The sequence below is a fragment of the Salmo salar genome, chromosome 23, assembly GCF_965601325.2.
Source record: "Salmo salar chromosome 23, fSalSal1, whole genome shotgun sequence".
NCBI lineage: Eukaryota > Metazoa > Chordata > Actinopteri > Salmoniformes > Salmonidae > Salmo > Salmo salar.
In genome coordinates, this window is record NC_138313.1 from 39,334,725 (window position 1) to 39,358,146 (window position 23,422).

The window sequence follows — 23,422 nt, forward strand, 5'->3', positions numbered from 1 at the left end:
AAACGGAGAGGTTGTTTGATATGGTCAGAGAGGTTGGACAGGAATGTGGAGTGGGTGGTATTTTGGGTGGGGATGATGGGAGTAGTGAGGCTTGTAGGGAATTATTTTATATTATTAGAAATTAAGGGTTAGTTAGGAGAATATAGTGGTATAGATAGATCGTTTCTGGCCTCACAATCCAGTACAGTATGTGGCGCCGTATGCACCTGTCAGTTGGTTGCGATTCGCCAATAAAACTTAACGTAGAAGGCGCTGCCCATGCTAAAACTAGATTTTGGGCACTAGCGTGCTCTATCCATCTCTATGGAGTCGCTGCACATTGCACAACCGCATTGTTGTTGGGGAAAAGAAACCAGGGGTAGCTTGCTAGTTACTGATTATTAGCCAGTTGGAAAAGGACATTAGCTAGTATTTGGTGGCTTTTCCGAAATATTTATGTTTGAAATAGAATCGAATTTGGAATTTAGACAGTCGTCGTGGATACCTCTTGGTATCTTTCAAATTTATAATTCAAAACTGCTCGAGCGGTGCCCGTTGGATGAGAGGATTGTGTGTGGATTTACTGCTGCTGCTCTGCGCAGGCTACTTCGGCGCCATTGCTTGCAAGCGCTGCTGTTTTCAAAAGCAGAATTACTGAAAATACAAAGGTAGGTATAGCCAAATTTCCTATCCACACACACACATGCTTTTTAGACCGACCTAAAATAATTTATATAAATGTATTATACATGCTAGGGTGGAAAATTATAACTTTAACGAATGGACTCGGATTCTTGTTTAGTCCGACGCCATATTCCCCTCTTGGCGTATTGTGAACGAACTGTTTTAGCTAGCTAACTCTTTCTAGTAAGTGAGACTGTTGGCGCTGTACTTTTACGGGATCTTCCTCTCCTGGCTTCATATACATTATATTTATGCCTTGCTCAACAAATTGAAGGTAACGTTAGTTTGCTCAGTAGCTACCACGTTAGCTCGGAATCTAGCTAATTTGCTAGCTAGTTGGCCACAAACTGGCTTTACACTAAGTTAGCCTAGCGAACGTTAACCAGTTAACTTCTAGCCAGCTAGCCTAATGGCTACAACGGCACCTACCATTACTTTAAAGTAGCTATCTAATTGTGACTTGTTTAATAAGCAGTTAGCTAGCTAGCACAACTTAGCATTGCCAAGTTAGTAAGTTAGCTAACATTAGCTAGCTATGTTGTTTTGTTTGTTGACTAACGTTGCCCAGGCTAGCTAAATGGTTGCTTAATTAATCAGACTGGTACAAGTTATTGGTATAGTCTGAAAAAAGCTCAAACTTGACACATTTTCTTACAAGCCAGAATGTTGACTACAATTACATTTGATATTACTCTACCGGTTGTTTGTGTGATTGGTCATTCAGCTAGTCGAAATTTGAGGGAAAATATCCACAGGAAAGTATTATTTACCCGACTTTTAATAGTGCAGGTATTACCACTGACATTTCTGGCACATTCGCAAAACCATGTAAACACCTGCTAGACTTGGGTTAGTATGAATGCATCACTTGCATGCACTTCCGTCTTGAGCACGTGCCTTAGGTCATGAGCAAACATTATTTCCGCACACAGAGACCCACATGTTGTAGTCTGTTTAATAATACTTCCCTGTGGATATTTCTTCAAATGTCGACCAGCTGAATGAGCAACCCCACGGACAATCAATCGTCAGACTAAGTTAAAATATAATTTGATTAAACATGCGTGACAGACAAGGGACGTTTAGTTTGTTCTACATCTATGTAAATGTACATGGTTATGCTGTACACAATGGAAAACATCGCCACATTCGGACTAGGCATTGTCTTGTTAATGTAGAGCCTTATTTTATGTCAGAATAGTAGACATAACTGAAACCAAGACATGGAAATTGTGGCTGGCTAATGATTTATTACAATCTTGGTTGGTATTGCCCCAAGTGAAATTTCAATCAAATCGTTTTTTTGCAGGTTCTTTAGGTCTTCAAGATGAAGAAAAAAGTACGGCATCATAATCGCATGTCCATGCCCCAGAGGCCCCCCTCTCCCATTAAACCCTCACCGAACAAGGAGACCTTGACCTACGCCCAGGCCCAGCGCATGGTGGACCTGGAGATAGATGGCCGCGTGCACAGGATCAGCATATATGACAAGTTGGATGTCATCACCGACGATGACCCCACGGCCCAAGAGATCATGGAGTGCAACAGCAACAAGGAGAACAACGAGAAGCCCCAGCTAGTCCTGGTGCGCTCGGTGAGACTCAAAGATAACCAGCAGAAGAGGAGCACTGCCCTCACCACCACACATGTCGCTGACCCGCAAGGGAGCGCCCTCTTGGAACCCAAGTTCCGCACTGTGGAGTACAACCTTCCCGCAGTGTCTCGGAGGCCCTCCATCTATTATATGTATTGTGAGAAGACGGCCGAAGAGCTGGATGAGGAGGTGGAATACGACATGGATGAGGAGGACTACGCCTGGCTGGATCTGCTCAACGACAAGAGGAAAAGTGAGGGTGTCAGCCAGGTGTCCCAGAACCTCTTTGAGTTCCTTATGGACCGCTTTGAGAAGGAGTCCTTCTTTGACAGCCAGGGTCGGAGTGACCCCCAGTCCCTCATTGACGAGGACGCTGTCTGCTGCATCTGCATGGACGGAGACGGCCAGGACAGCAATGTTATTCTCTTCTGTGACTCCTGCAACATGGCCGTGCACCAGGAGTGCTACGGTGTTCCCTACATCCCAGAGGGCCAGTGGTTGTGTCGCCACTGCCTCCAGTGCCCCTCACGGCCCGCTGAGTGTGTCTTCTGCCCCAACAAGGGTGGCGCCCTGAAGAAGACGGACGATGACCGCTGGGGCCACGTGGTGTGTGCCCTGTGGGTGCCAGAGGTGGGCTTCTCTGACACGGTCTTCATTGAGCCCATCGACGGTGTCAGCAATATTCCGCCCGCCCGCTGGAAGCTCACCTGCTACCTCTGCAAGGAGAAAGGTGCCGGGGCCTGCATCCAGTGCCACAAGGTTAACTGTTACACAGCCTTTCACGTCAGCTGTGCCCAAAAGGCCGGCCTCTACATGAAAATGGAGCCTTTCAAGGAATTCACAGAGACCGGTTCGCCCACTTTCTCTGTGAAGAAGACAGCCTTCTGCTGCGCTCACACTCCTAAAGGGTGCACCCGGAGACCCCTCGCCATCTATGAGGAAGGCCACGCTAAAAACGGTGTCTGTCACAAGAGGGGTGACAAAAGAGGGAGGAGGAGGTTAAAAGGGTGGCTGAAGAAGAGTAAGATGGTAGTGGTGGTGCCTGAGGTAGAGGAAGAGGCTCCTGCTGCACCTGGGCCTAGTATAACCCCCAGCAGGTAGGCATGTTATTTCTACTTCATTTGTCTACCAACCAAATGTTTCTAAATATTTTCCTAAATGAGCAATGCTAACATATTCCCCCTTCCAGTTTTGACACAATCCTCAATCAAGTGTCTGTCCAGAAGAAGAAGGTGTTTGTGGAGCGGGTCCTGAGCTACTGGATGCTGAAGAGACAGTCAAGGAAGGGCGTTCCGCTGATCAGGCGGCTACAGGCCAACACCCAGGTCCCCAAACCAGAGCAGCTGGTCAGTCTAATTGTTCAGTAACTTTCATGGCATCCAAATCCTCGAGATAGAGAATCGTGTCTGCTTTAAAAATTACATTTGTGTTTAAAACCTTTCTCCGGCGCTCGGAAATCAAAATAAAGCAGGCTAATAGTTGATGTGATAAATATGGAGCAGTTTCCTGTGTTTGCACCGTTTCTCAAAAGTTTTGGGATTACAATGGTGTTTTATTAGGGTCCAAAGAGGAAACAAAACACAACAAATAAAATGCATAATATACATGACACTACATAATATTACACATATATAAATTGAGATGGGCCATTAATTTCAATATAGACTATAAAAAAGAAGAAATGTAATTAAAATTAGCCTAGTTTATTTTAGTCAGAGCCATATTCAAAATGGCTCTCCACCAATGTCCATTGACGGTAGCGCCTTGTCATTTCCTGCCCCCCTTTACCTGAGATTTATGTCTTGTGAATGTACGTTAAAATGCGTTTTTGGACTCTGTTACAGGACAGCAGGATGGAGGATAATCAAGCGATGAAGGAGCAGCTAAAGGAATGGCACCGCCTACGCCAAGACCTGGAGCGAGCTCGCCTACTGCTAGAACTGATCAGGAAGAGGGAGAAGCTAAAGAGAGAGGAGGTACAGAGAATTGGTTTTCTTACTTTCCATGGTAGTGAAATTAGAATGTTTGTGACAGCATATCAATGGATAGTTGTGAGCCCTTCTATAAATAAAATGAATTTCCTCTCCTTTTGAAATAATCTGTAACCTTGTTTGAATCTACGGCTTTTATGCGAGTCAAGTCATACTCAGTACAATCAAATAAAAATCATGACAGCTGTAATGGAAACCGGACGTTTCGTTAATTTTAGAAATACCGACAGATCATTTGTTTGTTCGACATGGTAGGATATTTTTGTGTCTTTAAAATTAATTATGTGAGAAATGGCGATGGAAATACCTTTTTTATGCACAAATATTGATATAAAAACCACCATATCGAAGTCAACTTGGAGTCAAGATGATATGGTGTGTGTGGTCCCCCCACTACAACTCGGGAAAGCATGCGGTTTATTAGGCTCCAGATGAAATTCACAGGGTGGTGAAAGTGCACAGTGGTCTTGATGCTCCTTTCCAATAAATATTGAGGGTCTGATTCTGGTGACATGATGATCGATGTTTGACTGCTGTTTGACAAATAAAAAATATTCTCGCTCATATCCATACTAATCTCATTATGTATGCATTCTTTATGCATAGCCTACCTGCACATTCTACCTGCACTGTATTGGCGAGCTCTTGGCTGGAGCGCATGTTCCAAGACCAGAGAAGGCACATTTGCTATATAACGCAACAGTTTTTGTGACAAAACTATCGGTAGAGTTAAATGCGATGGAAACAAACTTTAGATTTTTATTTGGTACATGAAAACTTTGAAGAAGTTCATTTCGTGTACACTACATCACGCGCTGATGGTTATCCTCAACGAGTCCATTTGGTGAAAACACACCACTGGTGGGAAAATGCGCATATTTTCTTTATGCATATTTTAGAATATTTGCATGAAAATCTATCGCCAATTCGATGGAAACCTAGCTTTTTGTTGAAAAGGCTTTAGGATTGGTTGTTGAAGCCTTAGTAAATATTAGTATACTGCTACAGCTTTGTTCTGTCCTGTCCTTATTCAGATGAAGCTCCAACAGTCCGTTCTGGAGGTACAGCTCACACCTTTAAATATTCTACTTCGAGCCGTACTGGACCAGCTTCAGGAGAAGGACCCAGCCAAGATCTTTGCCCAGCCTGTCAGCGTTAAAGAGGTAAGGTCTCCCACACCCCACAATAGAATGCTACTTCCACAAATTGAAAACAAATGGTACCATATAGTTCTGATTCATTCTTTGGGTACCCTTTCTATCAGCATCATGTTTTGTTTGCCATCTCCCCATCCTTCTCAGGTGCCTGACTACTTGGACCACATCAAGAAGCCAATGGACTTCTCCACCATGAGGAAGCACATTGATGCACACGGCTACAAGAGCCTGGTGGAGTTTGAGGCTGACTTCGATCAGATCATATTCAACTGCATGAAGTACAACGCCAAGGACACGTTCTTCTACAAGGCCGGTCTGCGTCTGCAAGACCGAGGTGGGGCCATCCTCAGGAAGACTTGTCGGGAGGCTGAGCGAATCGGCTTTGACTTTGCCAGCGGGATGCACCTTCCTGAGCAGCCCAAGGTGGAGGCTCCTCCCCCTTTCTCTTGGGACGATGGTAAGAACATGGTCTACATATGTTTACTTCTATATTTATCAGTCCACAGCCAAATCAACTAAATACCCTTTGCTGAATCCAACTATTGATTTATGGTACTATAGCATTTTGGAATGGGGCCTCAACTGAGCTCAGCCAATCAAGTTGTTGTTTGTGTGTCTTGCAGTGGACCAGATACTAAACCCAGCCAACCGGCAGCGCATGTCTTTGGAAGAGCAACTGAAAGAGCTGCTGGAGAAGCTGGACATGAGCAGTGCCATGAAGTCCAGTCCGTCTCGCAGCAAGCGACTGAAGCTGCTCAAAAAGACCATCACAGATGTTCGCAGCGAGATATACCTAAAGACGCGACACCCCGCTGCCGCCCCCTCTGAACCGAAACCAGCAGAGACTGAGGAGAAACCACTGCCCCCCACTCGACACAGCACACAGGAAGAGGGTATGTACCAGGTGGTCTAAAAGCAAAGAATTGGTTCAATAATGCTTTCTCCTTGCTTTGATGTCTTATTTGATGAACTGTAGGCTAAGGCTTGTCTGTTCTACATGTCAGAATGTTTTCATTTCCTACTGTGAATCTGTTTTGGTTGTATAGAAGGGGAGTCTTTGCTCCCACCGAAACTAGAGCCGTTGAACTCGTCGCCGCCACTTGTCAACTCAGACAGTCATTCAGAACCTCCCATGCTCAAGCCCATCAAATCCAATGGGGACAAGACTTTCAAGTGCAACGGTGTCAAGACCGCTACCTCAGTACCCCGGGATACCCTCAACGGGCACAACCCGCTGGTCTCCGACAGTCACCTTAGTGTTGGGGCCACCTCCACGCTCGCAGAGCCCTCTAGCATGGGCAACAGGCGGACCAATGTGCTCTTTCGCAAGTCCAAGAATGCCAGCCCGCAGAAGCCCCCAAGGACAGCTGAGCACCAGCTCGGCTCCCCGCTGCTGGGAACCAAAACCTTCCTCTCAGTGGTCATTCCTCGCCTGGAGACTCTCCTCCTACCCAGGAAGAGGACCCACAGTGCCTGTGGAGACTGTGACCAGGATGAGGAGGAATCCCCCATCAAGCGTCTTGACACAGGTAAAGCCCAGTGTAAAATTGAAATAATCCAAAAATATATTTTTTTTTTACATGCAAAATGTAATGGAGATACAAGATTGTGTGTAGACAATTTTTTTTTTCTTGTCTCCAGGACTAGCTAATGGATTTGTTGTCGAGCCGGAGCTTGAAACCAGCCCCATTAGGCCGATGGAGCCTCGAAGGCGCTGCACCTCCGAGTCCAGCATCTCCCCTAGCGGCAGCGTGCTGTGTAGCACCAGGTATGATTGTCACCTCAGCACATTAGCAATAATTCAGCCTCTGCCTGCAGCACTCTACTGTGTAGTACCAGGTACAGGATAGGCAGTGGGCCTACATCACAATGCCATGTTAGCATTTATATCCAGCGTCTGCTCTAAGAGTCGTCTGTGGTCAAAGGCAGATTGGCACATAAGTTTCCCTTTGTTTCCTGCAGCACGGTCAGCGTGCCAAAAAGTGGGAAAGGAAGGCCATCCATGGCACGTAGGAGCACAGTGGACGACAAAAACGCACTCATCGCCTGTATCGGAAATGGGGACTTCACCAAAGCCGCTAAGATTGCAGCAGGTGAGACACTGGTTCTTAGCACAAATACACTTTCAGGAGATAAAGGCCAGGATGGGACTTACATTATGAATGATACATGTATCCATTTTTGTGGTAGCGGTTTATCATTTCTTTCTGGAATAGCTAACAGTCATCTGCCATTGCCCTGTCACCAAAAGTGTATTCATATTCGTTTATTTTGAGTAATTTGGAATTCTACAATTTTTCCAAAACGAATTGGCCAGTAAACATCAATGAATCCTGTGCATGTATTGGCTTCCAATGGACTGCAAGTCTCAGCTTAGGCAAGTAGAGGGTAGCCTGAAATCCAGACTAGTTTTGTGCTAACATTCCACTCCATGTACTCTGTGTCATATACCAAACATTTGTTTAGCATGACAAGGAGTGGCAATAATTGGAATATTAACACAGACTGGTACCCAGGTTAAGTAGAGGGGATTTTTTGTCTCGACTGGTTAGCAAGTTCTAAGATTGGTACAATATACAGTACCAGTCAAAGGTTTGGATACACCTACTCATTCCAGGGTTTTTCTTTTCTTTTTTACTATTTTCTACATTGTAGAATAATAGTGAAGACCTCATCTTTGAAATAACACATGGAATCATGTAGTAACCAAAAAAGTGTTAAACAAATCAAAAAATATTTGAGATTCTTTAAAATGGGCACCCTTTGCCTCGATGACAGCTTTGCACACTTGGCATTTTCTTAACCTGCTTCACCTGGTATGCTTTTCCAACAATCTTAAAGGAGTTCCCACATATGCTGAGCACTTGTTGGCTTCTTTTCCTTCACTCTGCAGGCCAACTCATCCCAAACCATCTCAGTTGGGTTGAGGTTGGGTGATTGTGGAGACCAGGTCATCTGATGCAGCACTCCACCACTCTCCTTCTTGGTAAAAATCGACCTTAGACAGTCTGGAGGTCTATTGTATCATTGTCCTGTTGAAAAACAAATAATAGTCCCACTAAGACCAAACCAGAAGGGATGGCGTATCGCTGCAGAATGCTGTGGTAGCCATGCTGGTTAAGTCTGCCTTGAATTCTAAATAAATCACGTTGTCACCAACAAAGCACCATCACACCTCCTCCAAGCTTCATGGTGGGAACCACACAGGCGGAGATTATCCGGACATTAGACCGATTACCACCGGTCTAATGTCCATTGCTCATGTTTCTTGTCCCAAGCAAGTCTCTTCTTCTTATTGGTGTCCTTTAATAGAATTTCGGGCTCCCGAGTGGCACAGCAGTCTAAGGCACTGCATCTAGTGCTAGAGGCGTCACTACAGACCCTGGTTCGATTCCAGGCTGTATCACAACCGGCCGTGATTGGGAGTCCCTTAGGGCGACGCACAATTGACCCAGCGTCGTCCGGGTTTGGCTGGGGTAGGCCGTCATTGTAAATAAGAATTAGTTCTTAACTGACTTGCCTAGTTAAATAAAATAAAGTGGTTTCTTTGCAGCAATTCAACCATTGGCCTGATTCACATTCTCCTCTGAACAGTTGATGTTCAGATGTCTGTTACTTGAGCTCTGTGAAGCATTTATTTGGGCTGCAATTTCTGAGGCTGGTAACTCTAATGAACTTATCCTCTGCAGCAGGTAACTCTGGGTCTCCCTTTCCTGTGGCAGTCATCATGAGAGGCAGATTCATCATAGTGCTTGATGGTTTTTGCGACTGCACTTGAAGAAACTTTCAAAGGTCTTAATTTTCCCGGCTTGACTGACCTTCATGTCTTAAAGTAATGATGGACTGTCATTTCTCTTTGCTTATTTGTGCTGTTCTTACCATAATATGGACTTGGTCTTTTACCAAATAGGGCTATCTTCTGTATACCACACCTACCATGTCACAACACAACTGATTGGCTCAAACGCATTAAGAAGGAAAGAAATTCCACACAATTAACTTTTAACAAGGAACACCTGTTAACTAAAATGCTTTCCAGGTGACTACCTCATGAAGGTGATTGAGAGAATGCCAAAAGTGTGCAAAGCTGTCAAGGCAAAGGGTGACTACTTTGAAGAATCTCAAATATAAAATATATTTAGATTTGTTGAACAATTTTTTTTTTTGTTGTTGGTTGCTACATGATTCCATATGTGTTATTTCATAGTTCTGTTGTCTTCACTGTTATTCTACAATGTAGAAAATAGTAAAAATAAAGAAAAACCCTGGAATGAGTAGGTGTGTCCAAACTTTTGACTGGTACTGTATATATTTTGATTTAGACAGGAGTTTGTGTTCTTGGCAAGACTGCGTCTGAGCACGGAACATGAGCTCGTTTGACAGCAGACAGCTGAGGCTCTTCGCACACAGGGGCCATGGTTGGGATTTTTTTTTTAATGTCCCAGTGGCCTGAGCTGACATGCCCCAAGGCAGCAATGGTCTCCCTGTCCAGACTAATCAATCCCACTTCCTATACATAATTCAGAAGTTTTCGGTCGTCTTCTCCTTGGTCTCAAACTGCAGAATGGTTACCCTCTACATCGACCTTGTGTTGTTTCATAATTCATACGACTAACACTGTATTTCAATGTTTTGATGCCCTGTAATATTTCCCTGTGTGAATGTACATTCTTGTTTTTGTTTGCTACTGTTGTCTTTCCCTATCAGTGTGAGCATGGCTTTTAGAGTAGTATTCCTGTGTGTTTGCAGTGAACCCCCCCCATAACTTGCTTGTCGTTATTCCTGCTTCCGTAGAAGTTGTCAACGGAAATATTTGGATGTCCTCTAGTGCTGAACCCCTTAAACTAGTTTGGGCAAAATGTAGTGGATATCCCTCCTACCCTGCGTTGGTGAGTGAGAGCCTGTGTCCCAGAGACTGGCCATCTATATGTCTCATTTCCCATCCATTCGTCTCATCGTAAGTGGTGTAGCTCGTGTTTGTGCACACTCATGCAGCAAGCTGCTCAGCTCCAATGTGTTGTGGATGGTATGAGTGTGTTAGAAGTCGCTGAGGAGTAATACAGATCGCTTAGAGCTTTCCGGGTGACTCGGGTAGCATGGCATCCGTGTTTGGTAGTTTGTTGTTAGTGTGATTGTTTGTCAGTTCCGGTCCACCAATCTGAACCACTGCTGCACCACCAGGATTCACTGCGTCCTCTTGTTTTCAGACCACTAGAGTCAATCACTTTTCTCACCCCCAATGCAGATCATAGACCCCAAGCTGCAGAGGGTGGGGCGTCACCACCACGGGGTCTCCCTGCCCCCTCTGGACGTCCTCAGAGTCGGAGAACTGATGCAGTCCAAGTCCGAAGAGAAACTCTTCCTCGTCCAATTCTTCGACAACAAGCACAGCTGGTGAGATGACGCTCCCCTTCTATGGTTCGCCACTTGTATAATCTTCTAACGTGGCCAACAGTTTAAATGCCCAGGTTCACGTTTTCTTGAGGACCAGTAGTAGTCAAGTAAAATTATGTTAGCATTATACACTTTTCTACTATTATGCTAACACTACGTCACTTTATTTGACAGGCAATGGCTTCCTAGATCCAAGATGGTTGCCTTTGGTATCAATAAGACTGTGGACAAGCTCAAACTGAAGGAGGGCCGCTCCTCTGGCATCCGTAAAGCTGTGCAGACCGCCTTCCAGCGCGCCATGAGCCACCGGAGTCAGGTCGGGGACGGGCCTAGCAGCGAGCCCTGTGATGTGGACTGAATCTGGTCATGCAACCCCCTCACCTCTAGGGGGAGTCCTTCCTTAACTCTGTTTACTTGATATTCCACAGCAGCCCTGGTATTCCTCACACCCATCATTGTGTTTACTGTCTCCTCTGTAGTGGACGAGCAGCCCAACGGTCTCTTGTTGCTGGTTTTCATTCCACCTCGTGTCTTGATTATATTAACTGAGCTGCTCATGGGTAAATGGTATGACTCCACGCTGCGTATGCTCCATTTTAATCTATTCCATTCTAAATACTGTAGCTTGCAATATATTCAAATGAATCAATGAGCTATGCAACTAAACTCAAGCAATTGGGTTGGTGGCTGCAAAAACCTTCATATGGTTTCTAAGGACCGACTTGTGAAAATCACTGGTCTAATGTGATGAATGTGCCGGAGCTGAGTCTGTCTTGTAATGTGCTGCAAGACTGCTGCAACCTTCACTGCCATCATGATTCTCACACTCACTTCAATCTACTCTCTGCAGCAACCCTGGATTTAACCCTGTAAATACCTGCACAAGGCCTGACACTAATTTATTCTGTTTTCATGTATTATTGGTACTGCGTGTTCACTTTCTTGCTATTTATACTGCAGGGGTGATTCATGGCAGCACTATGGTGCATATTAAATATTTGCTGGTGCTACAACCTGTGCAAGTCTAGGCTACAACAGACTCAACCAGGGGGGTAAAAATATACTGTATTGATTGAACGTTTTATTTGTTTTTTTTATTTGAGCTACTTTTTTTTACGGTTTCTTAAGTTATCGAAGTTTATGGAAAAGCTTCTCTTGGCATTAATGTGTTTTTAAAAACAATGTTTTTACCGGACTTGGTGTGTTTTGTTTTTTTTGTACATATTTATATAAATCTTTATACTTGTATGCATCAGATGCTTTCAGTGTTTAAAAAGCTGAACGTGCATCATTCACACACAACCAAAAATCAGCTGCCCAGATTTTCATATTATTTTTTATTTTTTTTAAATGTATTTTTTGTTGCCTTTTGTGGTGTGTGTGTGTGTGTGTGTGTGTGTGTGTGTGTGTGTGTGTGTGTGTGTGTGTGTGTGTGATCAGTGAATAACAACCTGCAAAACGTTGTCTTCGTACACAATGGTTTTGACTGTGTTACAGGGACCATGACCATGGGTGAATGTGCCTGTAGTAATTTATTGTAAAGGAGAAATGTATATGCATTACTTTATATAGAAAGAATCGTAAGATGCTAATGGCTCACTAGGAGCCAGCTGTAGAGGCCCGTTTTGCATTTTTTATTTTTTACCAGAGGCACTAATCTTAAAGGTGTGAATAGAATCCATGGCATTTTATTCAGTTGGGAGGATCTGGGGAGCAGTGGGTAGAATTTTTAATTTTTTTTTCTTTATCCCAAAATACAGTTTCGTATGGACGTTCTATAAATAGACTTTACTAGTCTTATTCTCTGGGAAAACCACATTATAGCCAATGGAGTAGATGCTGGCAAAGTCCAGTATTTTTATAAAACACTGAAAATAAAAAAAATGTCATTGAATCACTGATTTTCTGTGTTGTATGGATTTTGTGTTTGATGAAATGAAAGACAATTACAGACTACCACAAGGTGGAGCTATGGCATGGCAAAAGTCTACTGCATGAGAATTTAATTTCTAGTTAAGTTTACCAAGGGGCCACATATAACAGATGTCAAATCACATGTCTACTGCCACCTTCATCTAATACACGATAGTACAAACATGATCTAGATTAGAAGTTTCTGTCCAATGCTATCAAATAGCCTAAATGCTAATTTTCTTGATAATTGCCTTACAAAAGTGTTATAAACTTTGACATTGATCGTGTATGTTTATTTTAATGGCTGAACATAGCAAAAATATTTTTTCTCTCCAGGACTGTATGTCACGGCAGCACATAGTCCATGCAGAAACAGTGGGCTTCTCTCCGCCTACATCTCCCTCAATCGGATGCTAATTGTTTGGGGAGGAAGGCTGCAGCGGCATGAGCCGGAGAAAGTCAACTAACCGTGAAGATCAATCTCCCAGCATCAGCCTCATCAGAGAACTTTTGACTGAGCTAATTATCCGCTAGTTCGGCAGCAGTCCCTCTCGTGTGTGTGTGTGTGTGGGGGGCAGACGGCTGTGAAATTACGTGAGAGAACCCCAGCAGGTGAGTGAGAATGCGTTATTTCTGCATGCCACCTCGTCGCTTGGGGAAGGAAGACGATGCCTGCAGTGCAGAGGGAGAGTGCTAGGCCTGCAATGTCAGGCAGCAAACGCTGTAACAGTATGTTGATCGTTAGCCTATCACTAGGGAAAGGGAAATGTCCTCCCAAGGCTCACATCGATCGACTAATGCAGTTGCACCACATTGTATTTGATGAAATTCAGTGACACTGCAGGTCATGGGTGGGACAGGCAGGTCATGATCCCTGAGTCATGTGCAACAAACCTAATAAACACTTATGGCACATCTCCACAAGACTTGGTCAAAGATGTCAAACAGTTCTTCAGAGAACCACCAAAAATATACTGCTCAAAAAAATAAAGGGAACACTTAAACAACACATCCTAGATCTGAATGAAAGAAATAATCTTATTAAATACTTTTTTCTTTACATAGTTGAATGTGCTGACAACAAAATCACACAAAAATAATAAATGGAAATCCAATTTATCAACCCATGGAGGTCTGGATTTGGAGTCACACTCAAAATTAAAGTGGAAAACCACACTACAGGCTGATCCAACTTTGATGTAATGTCCTTAAAACAAGTCAAAATGAGGCTCAGTAGTGTGTGTGGCCTCCACGTGCCTGTATGACCTCCCTACAACGCCTAGGCATGCTCCTGATGAGGTGGCGGATGGTCTCCTGAGGGATCTCCTCCCAGACCTGGACTAAAGTATCCGCCAACTCCTGGACAGTCTGTGGTGCAACGTGGCGTTGGTGGATGGAGCGAGACATGATGTCCCAGATGTGCTCAATTGGATTCAGGTCTGGGGAACGGGCGGGCCAGTCCATAGCATCAATGCCTTCCTCTTGCAGGAACTGCTGACACACTCCAGCCACATGAGGTCTAGCATTGTCTTGCATTAGGAGGAACCCAGGGCCAACCGCACCAGCATATGGTCTCACAAGGGGTCTGAGGATCTCATCTCGGTACCTAATGGCAGTCAGGCTACCTCTGGCGAGCACATGGAGGGCTGTGCGGCCCCCCAAAGAAATGCCACCCCACACCATGACTGACCCACTGCCAAACAGGTCATGCTGGAGGATGTTGCAGGCAGCAGAATGTTCTCCACGGCGTCTCCAGACTCTGTCACGTCTGTCACGTGCTCAGTGTGAACCTGCTTTCATCTGTGAAGAGCACAGGGCGCCAGTGGCGAATTTGCCAATCTTGGTGTTCTCTGGCATATGCCAAGCGTCCTGCACGGTGTTGGGCTGTAAGCACAACCCCCACCTGTGGATGTCGGGCCCTCATACCACCCTCATGGAGTCTGTTTCTGACCGTTTGAGCAGACACATGCACATTTGTGGCCTGCTGGAGGTCATTTTGCAGGGCTCTGGCAGTGCTCCTCCTGCTCCTCCTTGCACAAAGGCGGAGGTAGCGATCCTGCTGCTGGGTTGTTGCCCTCCTACGGCCTCCTCCACGTCTCCTGATGTACTGGCCTGTCTCCTGGTAGCGCCTCCATGCTCTGGACACTACGCTGACAGACACAGCAAACCTACTTGCCACAGCTCGCATTGATGTGCCATCCTGGATGAGCTGCACTACCTGAGCCACTTGTGTGGGTTGTAGACTCCGTCTCATGCTACCACTAGAGTGAAAGCACCGCCAGCATTCAAAAGTGACCAAAACATCAGCCAGGAAGCATAGGAACTGAGAAGTGGTCTGTGGTCCCCACCTGCAGAACCATTCCTTTATTGGGGGTGTCTTGCTAATTGCCTATAATTTCCACCTGTTGTCTATTCCATTTGCACAACAGCATGTGAAATGTATTGTCAATCAGTGTTGCTTCCTAAGTGGACAGTTTGATTTCACAGAAGTGTGATTGACTTGGAGTTACATTGTGTTGTTTAAGTGTTCCCTTTATTTTTTTGAGCAGTGTATGTCTCAAAAAGACATGCTGCAAAAGTGACATATGAAACATATGTGAAGGTTCGATAGTAGTGTAAGAAAGAGGCCACAATCTTGAAAGGATGGCCCTGGAGGCTAGAAGGTGTTGGTAGAGTGGAAGGAGTCGTGGCAAGTTATGTATTTGCTTGCAAGGCTCCCAAAGACCAAAATACAAAAACATTGTAAAAGAAAATTAAGTCATTAACTAAAAGCAAAGCTACATCGACAGCTGCTTTAAATAACGAAAGGCTAATTTACCAGATAGTGAGAAGATAATACTGGCCCAAACTGACTTTCATAACCTTGCCAGATAGCCCCGCCCATACCTGGAAGATACCAAAGGCAGGTAATAATGCTGTGTTCGTAACCAAGTGGGAAGTGGGAATGAACACATAAATCCACTTGACGGCACTCCAACTGGTAATTCCTAGTGGGAAACTATCATCCTGAGCTCCCACTTCTCCCACATGCTGACCTCTGACATCACCTACCAAGGAAGTGACTTTAATAGCAGTATTTTCTGCAGTTAAATGCAACCACAAAATATTATTTACATAAAGGAATCTATTAATACAGTTTTTGAACACTATCATTTGTTTACATTCATCATAGCTATACTTGTAGTTAATTGTTTATGCAGCTTGTTCACCATTAGCCAATCGGCATCTCTCAACAAGTTCAAAGCACTTGAATGCATCCAATGGATATTTACCACTTCACAACTAGTAAATTCCCACCTCCCACATGGTGACGAACGCAGCATTAGCTACACCACTACATCTTTTAAACATTAACATTTACAGAATTAATCTTTAATGATCTTTTACATTTTAAATATATATTGCATATTCATTATTCAATATAGAAATTATGAGATTTTACCACTAGCACTTTTATCACTGGCAAAACAAAAATAAAAATACCACCACTCTCCAAGGACAAAGTAGCGCCTGCACAGTAAAAAGGAATTCAATCAGGCAAATAAAATTCTCAGAAAAGCCCCGTAGCACCTGCAACTCATAGAGATAGATAGATGACTCTAGTGCCCAAAAGCCCGTTTTAGCATGTGCAGCGCCATTGAGGACTTTCACCATTTTGAAGTAGTCAACTGGATGGGACTTCCTATGGGTTAAGGAAGGATCACATAATTACATCCAGGTCACCAATCAGCCAATTCATTATATTCGTGAGCAAACATTCCATAACTGTAGGTGGCAGTAAATTGCCAACCTTGGCTTTATACCTCCCCGGTGGCAGTATGCTCCCTTTCAGTTTGTTTACCAACTCATAGAAGTAGTAGAAGAAGAACATTGACTACTTAAAAATGAAGATGACCTCAATGGCGCTGTCCAATATTTCGTCCTCTATCTCTGTGCTGCAGCTCGATACCACCACACGGTCCTGGACAACTCAGAAACACAAAGACACGTTTCAAGTAAATGCTGGACTATAAAACAAATGTATTTTAAGGATTCATGAATATTTAGAGTTGATCAGGCGCCATATTTCATCATTAGAGTTTACCAACTCAGTGACCTTATGGTTAGTGTCCGCCCTGAGATTGCAAGGTTGTGAGTTCAATCCCTGGCTTAGTCATACAAAAGACTGTAAAAATGGGGCCTGATGTTTCTCCGCTTAGCACTCAGCAATAAGGTGATACATTGGGGGGTATGGCCATACACTAGTGTCCTGTCTAGGGGGTGTACTTGTACATCTGGCTGCCTCACGCTACAGAAACAGCAGATAGGCTCCTTCCCTAGGAGCCATTCCGGCTCGCACAAGCCAAGCCAACTTACATATTTCATTAGCTGATGTTTTAAACAACAAACAAAACAATGCTGCATGCTGCTAACCAGCCTCAAACAAGGCTACTGTTAAATGAGTCGAAGGAATGTGATGTGGAAGCCTAGAGTGAGTGTAGGATTGCTATGTGCTTCTACTGAGGTAGGTAGAGCTTTGCATGTAATTACAGTTGCTATGAGAAGCAATTTGGTCTGATGAGTGACTCCTATTTTACTGATTCCCTATAGCGTCAAGCCAAGGTTCGGGACACAATGTTGTTTGGGCAGAGACGAGTCTGTTCCAGCTAATTGCCTTTAGGGATGAGGAGGACACTTTTTCAGGTGATACTGAAACCCACGGCTTACAACTGAGGATGTCCTAAAATGGATTTTGTACCCCCATCGTTGAATAGGTCAAAAGCTGTCAAAAGACTTCAAAAAACTATTGTCAGGGATTGAACATGCAGTGTTCCTTAATGTCAGCTGAGGGGCAGTGCTACACAACGAAATTGTTGCTAAGTGCAGAGGCCAATGGTGGGAGCACATGCACAGGGAAAAAAGTTTTGACTTAACATGTTCAAAATCACTGAACTAAGTTACTAAATTAGTACATTTATAATTCCTTGTTTAACCTCAGTAGACACATTCTCTTGAGATGAAGGAGCAGAAAATAGCAGGAATAAATAAATTTATAGTACACATTTATGATGTAGGGCTACTCCCTTGCCAAATGTTAGGTTTATAAGTAAAATTCAACTAAATAATTAATTTAGAATTTACAATATGCATTCATATTGTCAATGTACCATGCTTTTAAAATGTACAACTACATTGAGGCACATGATAATTTGATCATTTAGCTTTTTCACTCAATTTGGTTTTATAAATACTGCACCAGAGTGATCCAAAAGTTATATTTATCTATAATATTTATCTTTTAAAGCCACAACCAAATTAACATAGAAAAGTATGTTATAGATCTGTCACTTTCATTGAAAGCAGGTCTAAGAAGCGATAGATCTGTTCTGTGTGCACTATTTCTGTGCTTCCCGTTCTTAAGTTTCACGTTTGTGTATTTTACTCTTGGTTTTGTGCACCAGCTTCAGACAGCTGAAAATACAATATCTTTGCTTATGGAAAATATATTTCACAGCAGTTTTGATGGTACAAATATTCTCTACACAATACTTGTTTGTTTTGTCACATTAACTGAAATTAGGCAAACTATTACAACTTGAGCAACCAGGAAATGGCGGAGCGATTCCTGGATAGTATATCTTTTAAGTGTGATTTATGACTGTGTCTGAGTTGATCGACAACTGCTTCAATGTCTTTGATGTACTTTCTCCTATGCTAATCAGCTTAATCATACTCTGTTTAGGTTGGCAGGCAAATAACATAAAAAGTTTTGACATGATTTTCCGTTGTCTTTAATGGAGTACTTCTGCTTCACTAACCCTCACTAGTCTGGATTATGACCATGACCGCGGCGTGAATTAGGTCTATTCATTTCAATTCAACAATGAGGAACATTTTCATTGACCCCAACCCCAATTAGAATGTTTATTTATTCCTTACTATGAATGTGTGTGTGTGTGTCTATGTGTGTATATGTGTGTGGTGTGTGTGTGTACTTGTTTAATCTAACTTTTTTGGGAGACCGCTGAACAAACCCCCTCCCGAAAGGAGCATCATTATCTACCAATTAGCCATAAATATCTTCAGAGTCATGAGTCAGTCCGCCTCAGCGACCAAGAGACTCAGTCTCACTGGAAATGCCTTTGAAGTAAGAAATAATTAGTTATGCAATGAAGATAATTAGCAATGTCCGGCTCATAAATAAACACTATTTTCATTGCACACAATTATGCCTCTGACGCCTCTGGAGTAGCTAGTCCCCTGAGTAGCAAAGCACAGAACTCTGTGCTCATGGCAAACACACAGAGAAGTCTTAATGCCAACAGGGTGTAGACTCTACTTTGTGTGTGAGTGTGTGTGTGTAATGAGTTTTAATACATTTATGTATGTGGAAGTCACACATACATACATACCTGTGTCTGTATACGCATGTGTGAACAAATCGCATGCATATGTGGACGTATATTAGCATGGCTGTCGAAGTCATTCATTTTCTCCATTGTGTATTCCTTGCTGTTGTTAGCATAATTATCCTGTTGTGGGAATAGAGTGAGTGCTGTGGTCCTGCGTGATTTGGTAGACAAGGCTTCATCCTTAGTCCTGAGATACTGCTTGCTCTCATCACCATTCCTCTCCTTCAAGGGCAGCCAGTGTTGAGTGACAGGGCTTAGTGTGTTTCTCTGCTGAATTAGATTTGATACTCTGGGCTCTATAACAGGGGCTCTATTAACGGGGGCTCTATAACGGGGGCTCTATAACGGGGGATCTATAACAGGAGGCGCCTGCTCGGTAAGAATAGCTGGAATAACACTTCGTTTAAAAAAAAAATCTTATCTCTCCAACAGACACTCGCCTCTCTGAGTGCCGCATTATTTGGTGCATTGTGGGGGGATATGTGTCGCAACGAAAGGTAACAAGTGTCCAGGTAAAGATAAGGAATGGTGAGGGTAGACGCGGATTAAGTTGAGGAGACATCGGGGTGAAGGATTTAGGGGGAAGATTAACGGTGTAACACCCTTCGTCATGAACAACTCATTTTGGGAGGATTACGAGGTAATACGACTCGGCTTCAAATTTTCTCACATACACTTTTGTTCAGCCTTCATCTTTAACCATGCAGTCATGTCTTCCAGAGAAATCAGGGAGAAAAGGTAAGATGTGGTGAGGAAGGAGATGTCTGACAAGGAACCCTGGAGCTCATCTTCATGTAAATGCCATGCAGCAACAACAGGCACTCCTCCCTAATATTCTGTTTCACATTGCTTACCCCATGCAACAGAAAGAGAAGACAGTGTGTAGATTCATTTGCAGTGTTATTAAGCAACATTGCAATTGGGGAATAAAGAAAGAATGTGATAAGATAGTGTCACCAACAGTCTTTTCTCAGTGGACAGGGCATTACCTTGACAGCCCTTGATCCGCTGCAAAGACAACATTATCTGCATTCCCAATATCTGCTCATATAAATCAGCAGTTGCGATATAACTACTGAGCATTTTATGACGATGTCCCCCTTATCTGTGATGGAGTGTTTGAGTACAGGTTTATGTAGGTAAATACTGGCACTCTCTTACCTTTTTCTAATCTCCATCACTTTATCTATAATGGCATTGAGATGCGCCGAGACAGATGTAACATACTCCATTATGTTTTTTTTGTGGTTGAAAATTGTGTTTTCCTCTTTAAATTAGGAAATCAGAAGAATCAGTGGGGTGCCATTTGAAATGGTTCACTGTGCATGTTTATCTGGCATGATGTGTCCGCCCCTCCATTTTCATCAGAAGTAATAGAAGGCTATGAAGTGCTGGAAGTAATTCATTTTCAATGGAAGGAGAGCAATTTGAGGCAATGTGAGTAATTTGGCCATAGTTTAAACGATTCTGGCTGTGGAAAGACACAAAACAGTTGAGAAAATTGAACTTTATACAAATCATCAGTAATTACTTTAAAATATAATGAAATAAAATGTTATTTGTCACATGCTTTGTAAAATAACGTGTGGACTAACAGTGAAATGCTTACTTATGGACCTTCCCAACAATGCAGAGAGAAAGAAAATAGAGAAATAATAGAAAATTAAAACACATAATAATAAAAGTAATAATAGATACATAATGAGTAATGATAACTTGGCTTTATACAAGGGGTACCAGTATTGAGTCAATGTGCAGGGGTACGAGGTAATAACTTGTCTATATTCAAGGAGTACCAGTACTGCGTCGATGTGCAGGGGTGCGAGGTAACTGAGGTAGATATGTAAATATAACTAGGAAGAAAGTGACAGATAGTAAACAGTAGCAGCAGTGTATGTGATGAGTCAGAAAAGTTAGTCCAAAAAGGGTCAATGCAGATAGGCCGGGTAGCTATTTGGTTAGCTAACTATTTAACTAACTATTTAGCAGTCTTAAAACTTGGGGGTAGAAGCTGTTCAGGGTCCTGTTGGTTCCAAACTTGGTGCGTCGGTACTGCATGCCGTGCAGTAGCAGAGAGAATAGTCTATGACTTGGGTGGCTGGATTCTGAACATTTTTAGGGCTGATACCTCTGATCACCTCTGATACCGCCTGATATAGAGGTCCTGGATGGCAGGGAGCTCGGCCCCAGTGATGTACTGGGCCGTACGTACAGTGGCTTGCGAAAGTATTCACCCCCGGTGGCATTTTTCCTATTTTGTTGGCATACAACCTGGAATTCAAATCTATTTTGGGGGGGGTTTGTATCATTTGATTTACACAACATGCCTAACACTTTGAAGATGCAATTTTTTTTTAAATGTGAAACAAAAAAGAAATAAAACAAAAAACTGAAAAGTTGAGCGTGCATAACTACTCACCCCCCCAAAGTCAGTACTTTGTAGAGCCACTTTTTGCAGCAATTACAGCTGCAAGTCTCTTGGGGTTGTCTATAAGCTTGGCACATCTAGCCACGGGGATTTTTGCCTAGTCTTCAAGGCAAAACTGTTCCAGCTCCTTCAAGTTGGATGGGTTCCGCTGGTATACAGCAAGTCATACCACAGATTTTCAATTGGATTGAGGTCTGGGCTTTGACTAGGCCATTCCAAGACATTTAAATATTTCCCCTTAAACCACTCGAGGGTTGCTTCAGCAGTATTCTTTGGGTCATTGTCCTGCTGGAAGGTGAACCTCCGTCCCAGTCTCAAATCTCTGGAAGACTGAAACAGGTTTCCCTCAAGAATTTCCCTGTATTTAGCACCATCATTCCTTCAATTCTGACCAGTTTCCCAGTCCCTGCCAATGAAAAACATCCCCACAGCATGATGCTGCCACCACCATGCTTCACTGTGGGGATGGTGTTCTCGGGGTGATGAGAGGTGTTGGGTTTGCGCCAGACATAGCATTTTCCTTGATGGCCAAAAAGCTAAATTTTAGTCTCATCTGACCTGAGTACCTTCTTCCATATGTTTGGGGAGTCTCCCACATGCCTTTAGGCAAACACCAAACATGTTTTCTCATTGTTTTCTTTAAGCAATGGCTTTTTTTCTGGCCACGCTTCTGTAAAGCCCAGCTCTGTGGAGTGTACAGCTTAAAGTGGTCCTATGGACAGATACTCCAATCTCTGCTGTGGAGCTTTGCAGCTCCTTCAGGGTTATCTTTGTTCTCTTTGTTGCCTCTCTGATTAATGCCCTCTTTGCCTGGTCTGTGAGTTTTGGTGGGCGGCCCTCTCTTGGCAGGTTTGTTGTGGTGCCATATTCTTTCCATGTTTTAATAATGAATTTAATGGTGCTCTGTGGGATGTTCAAAGTTTCGCATATTTTTTTATAACCCAACCCTGATCTGTACTTCTCCACAACTTTGTCCCTGACCTGTTTGGAGAGCTCCTTGGTCTTCATAGTGCCGCTTGCTTGGTGGTGCCCCTTGCTTAGTGGTGTTGCAGACTCTGGGGCCTTTCAGAACTGGTGTATATATACTGAGATCATGTGACAGATCATGTGACACTTAGATTGCACACAGGTGGACGTTATTTAACAAATTATTTAACTTCTCAAGGTAATTGGTTGCACCAGATCTTATTTAGGGGCTTCATAGCAAAGGGGGTGATACATATGCACTCACCACTTTTCCGTTTTTTTTTTTTTTTAAACAAGTAATTTTTTTAATTTCACTTCACCAATTTGGACTAATTTGTATATGTCCATTACATGGAATCCAAATAAAAATCTATTTAAATTACAGGTTGTAATGAAACAAAATAGGAAAAATGCCAAGGGGGTGAATACTTTTGCGTTGCACTGTACTACCCTCTAGCGTCTTGCGGTCGGATGCCAAGCAGTTGCCATACCAAGCGGTGATGCAGCCAGTCAATATGCTCTCAATGGTGCAGCTGTAGAATATTTAGAGGATCTGAATGCCATGCCAAATCTTTTCAGCCTCCTTAGGGGGAAGAGGCATTGTCGTGACCTCTTCAGGGCTGTATTGGTGTGTTTGGACCATGATAGATACTTAGTGATGTGGACACTGAGGAACTTGAAGCTCTTGACCCACTCCACTCCAGCCCTGTCGATGTGAATGGGGGCGTGCTCGGCCCTTTGTTTCCTGTAGTCCACGATCATCTCCTTTGTCTTGCTGACGTTGAGATAGAGGTTGTTGTCCTGGCACCACACAACCAGGTCTCTGACCTCCTCCCTATAGGATGTCTCATCGTCGTCAGTGTTCAGGCCTAACACTGTTGTTTTGTCAGCAAACTTAATGATGGTGTTGGAGTTGTGCTTGG

The 23,422-nt window shown here is 43.4% G+C and overlaps 1 protein-coding gene across 4 annotated transcripts; it reads left to right on the forward strand.

The window, feature by feature from the left end:
* The first annotated feature begins 258 nt into the window (after positions 1-258).
* LOC106584573 (bromodomain-containing protein 1) lies at positions 259-12,700 on the forward strand. 4 transcript variants are annotated; one of them, XM_082968106.1, is made up of 12 exons: positions 259-647; positions 1,973-3,354; positions 3,447-3,603; positions 4,102-4,233; positions 5,283-5,411; positions 5,550-5,862; positions 6,029-6,298; positions 6,452-6,934; positions 7,047-7,173; positions 7,368-7,498; positions 8,299-8,391; positions 10,651-10,769. In XM_082968106.1, the coding sequence occupies exons 2-11, from the start codon at positions 1,991-1,993 to the stop codon at positions 8,340-8,342; spliced, it is 3,150 nt and encodes a 1,049-aa protein (XP_082824232.1). In that variant the 5' UTR covers positions 259-647; positions 1,973-1,990; the 3' UTR covers positions 8,343-8,391; positions 10,651-10,769. The 4 variants fall into 4 exon arrangements, with proteins under 4 accessions (XP_082824232.1, XP_082824231.1, XP_014025486.1 ...); XM_082968105.1 differs by lacking the exon at positions 10,651-10,769 and adding an exon at positions 9,095-9,680; XM_014170010.3 differs by lacking the exon at positions 8,299-8,391 and adding an exon at positions 10,974-12,700 and having other exon boundaries at positions 263-647; positions 10,651-10,799.
* Positions 12,701-23,422: the final 10,722 nt, after the last annotated feature.

Bases quoted from the DNA above. Each gene is read 5' to 3' on its own strand.
- LOC106584573 (XM_014170010.3), top strand. From the start codon at position 1,991: ATGAAGAAAAAAGTACGGCATCATAATCGCATGTCCATGCCCCAGAGG. The intron at 5,863-6,028 runs GTAAGAACATGG...TGTGTCTTGCAG, and splicing joins CCCTTTCTCTTGGGACGATG to TGGACCAGATACTAAACCCA. The intron at 6,299-6,451 runs GTATGTACCAGG...TTGGTTGTATAG, and splicing joins ACACAGCACACAGGAAGAGG to AAGGGGAGTCTTTGCTCCCA.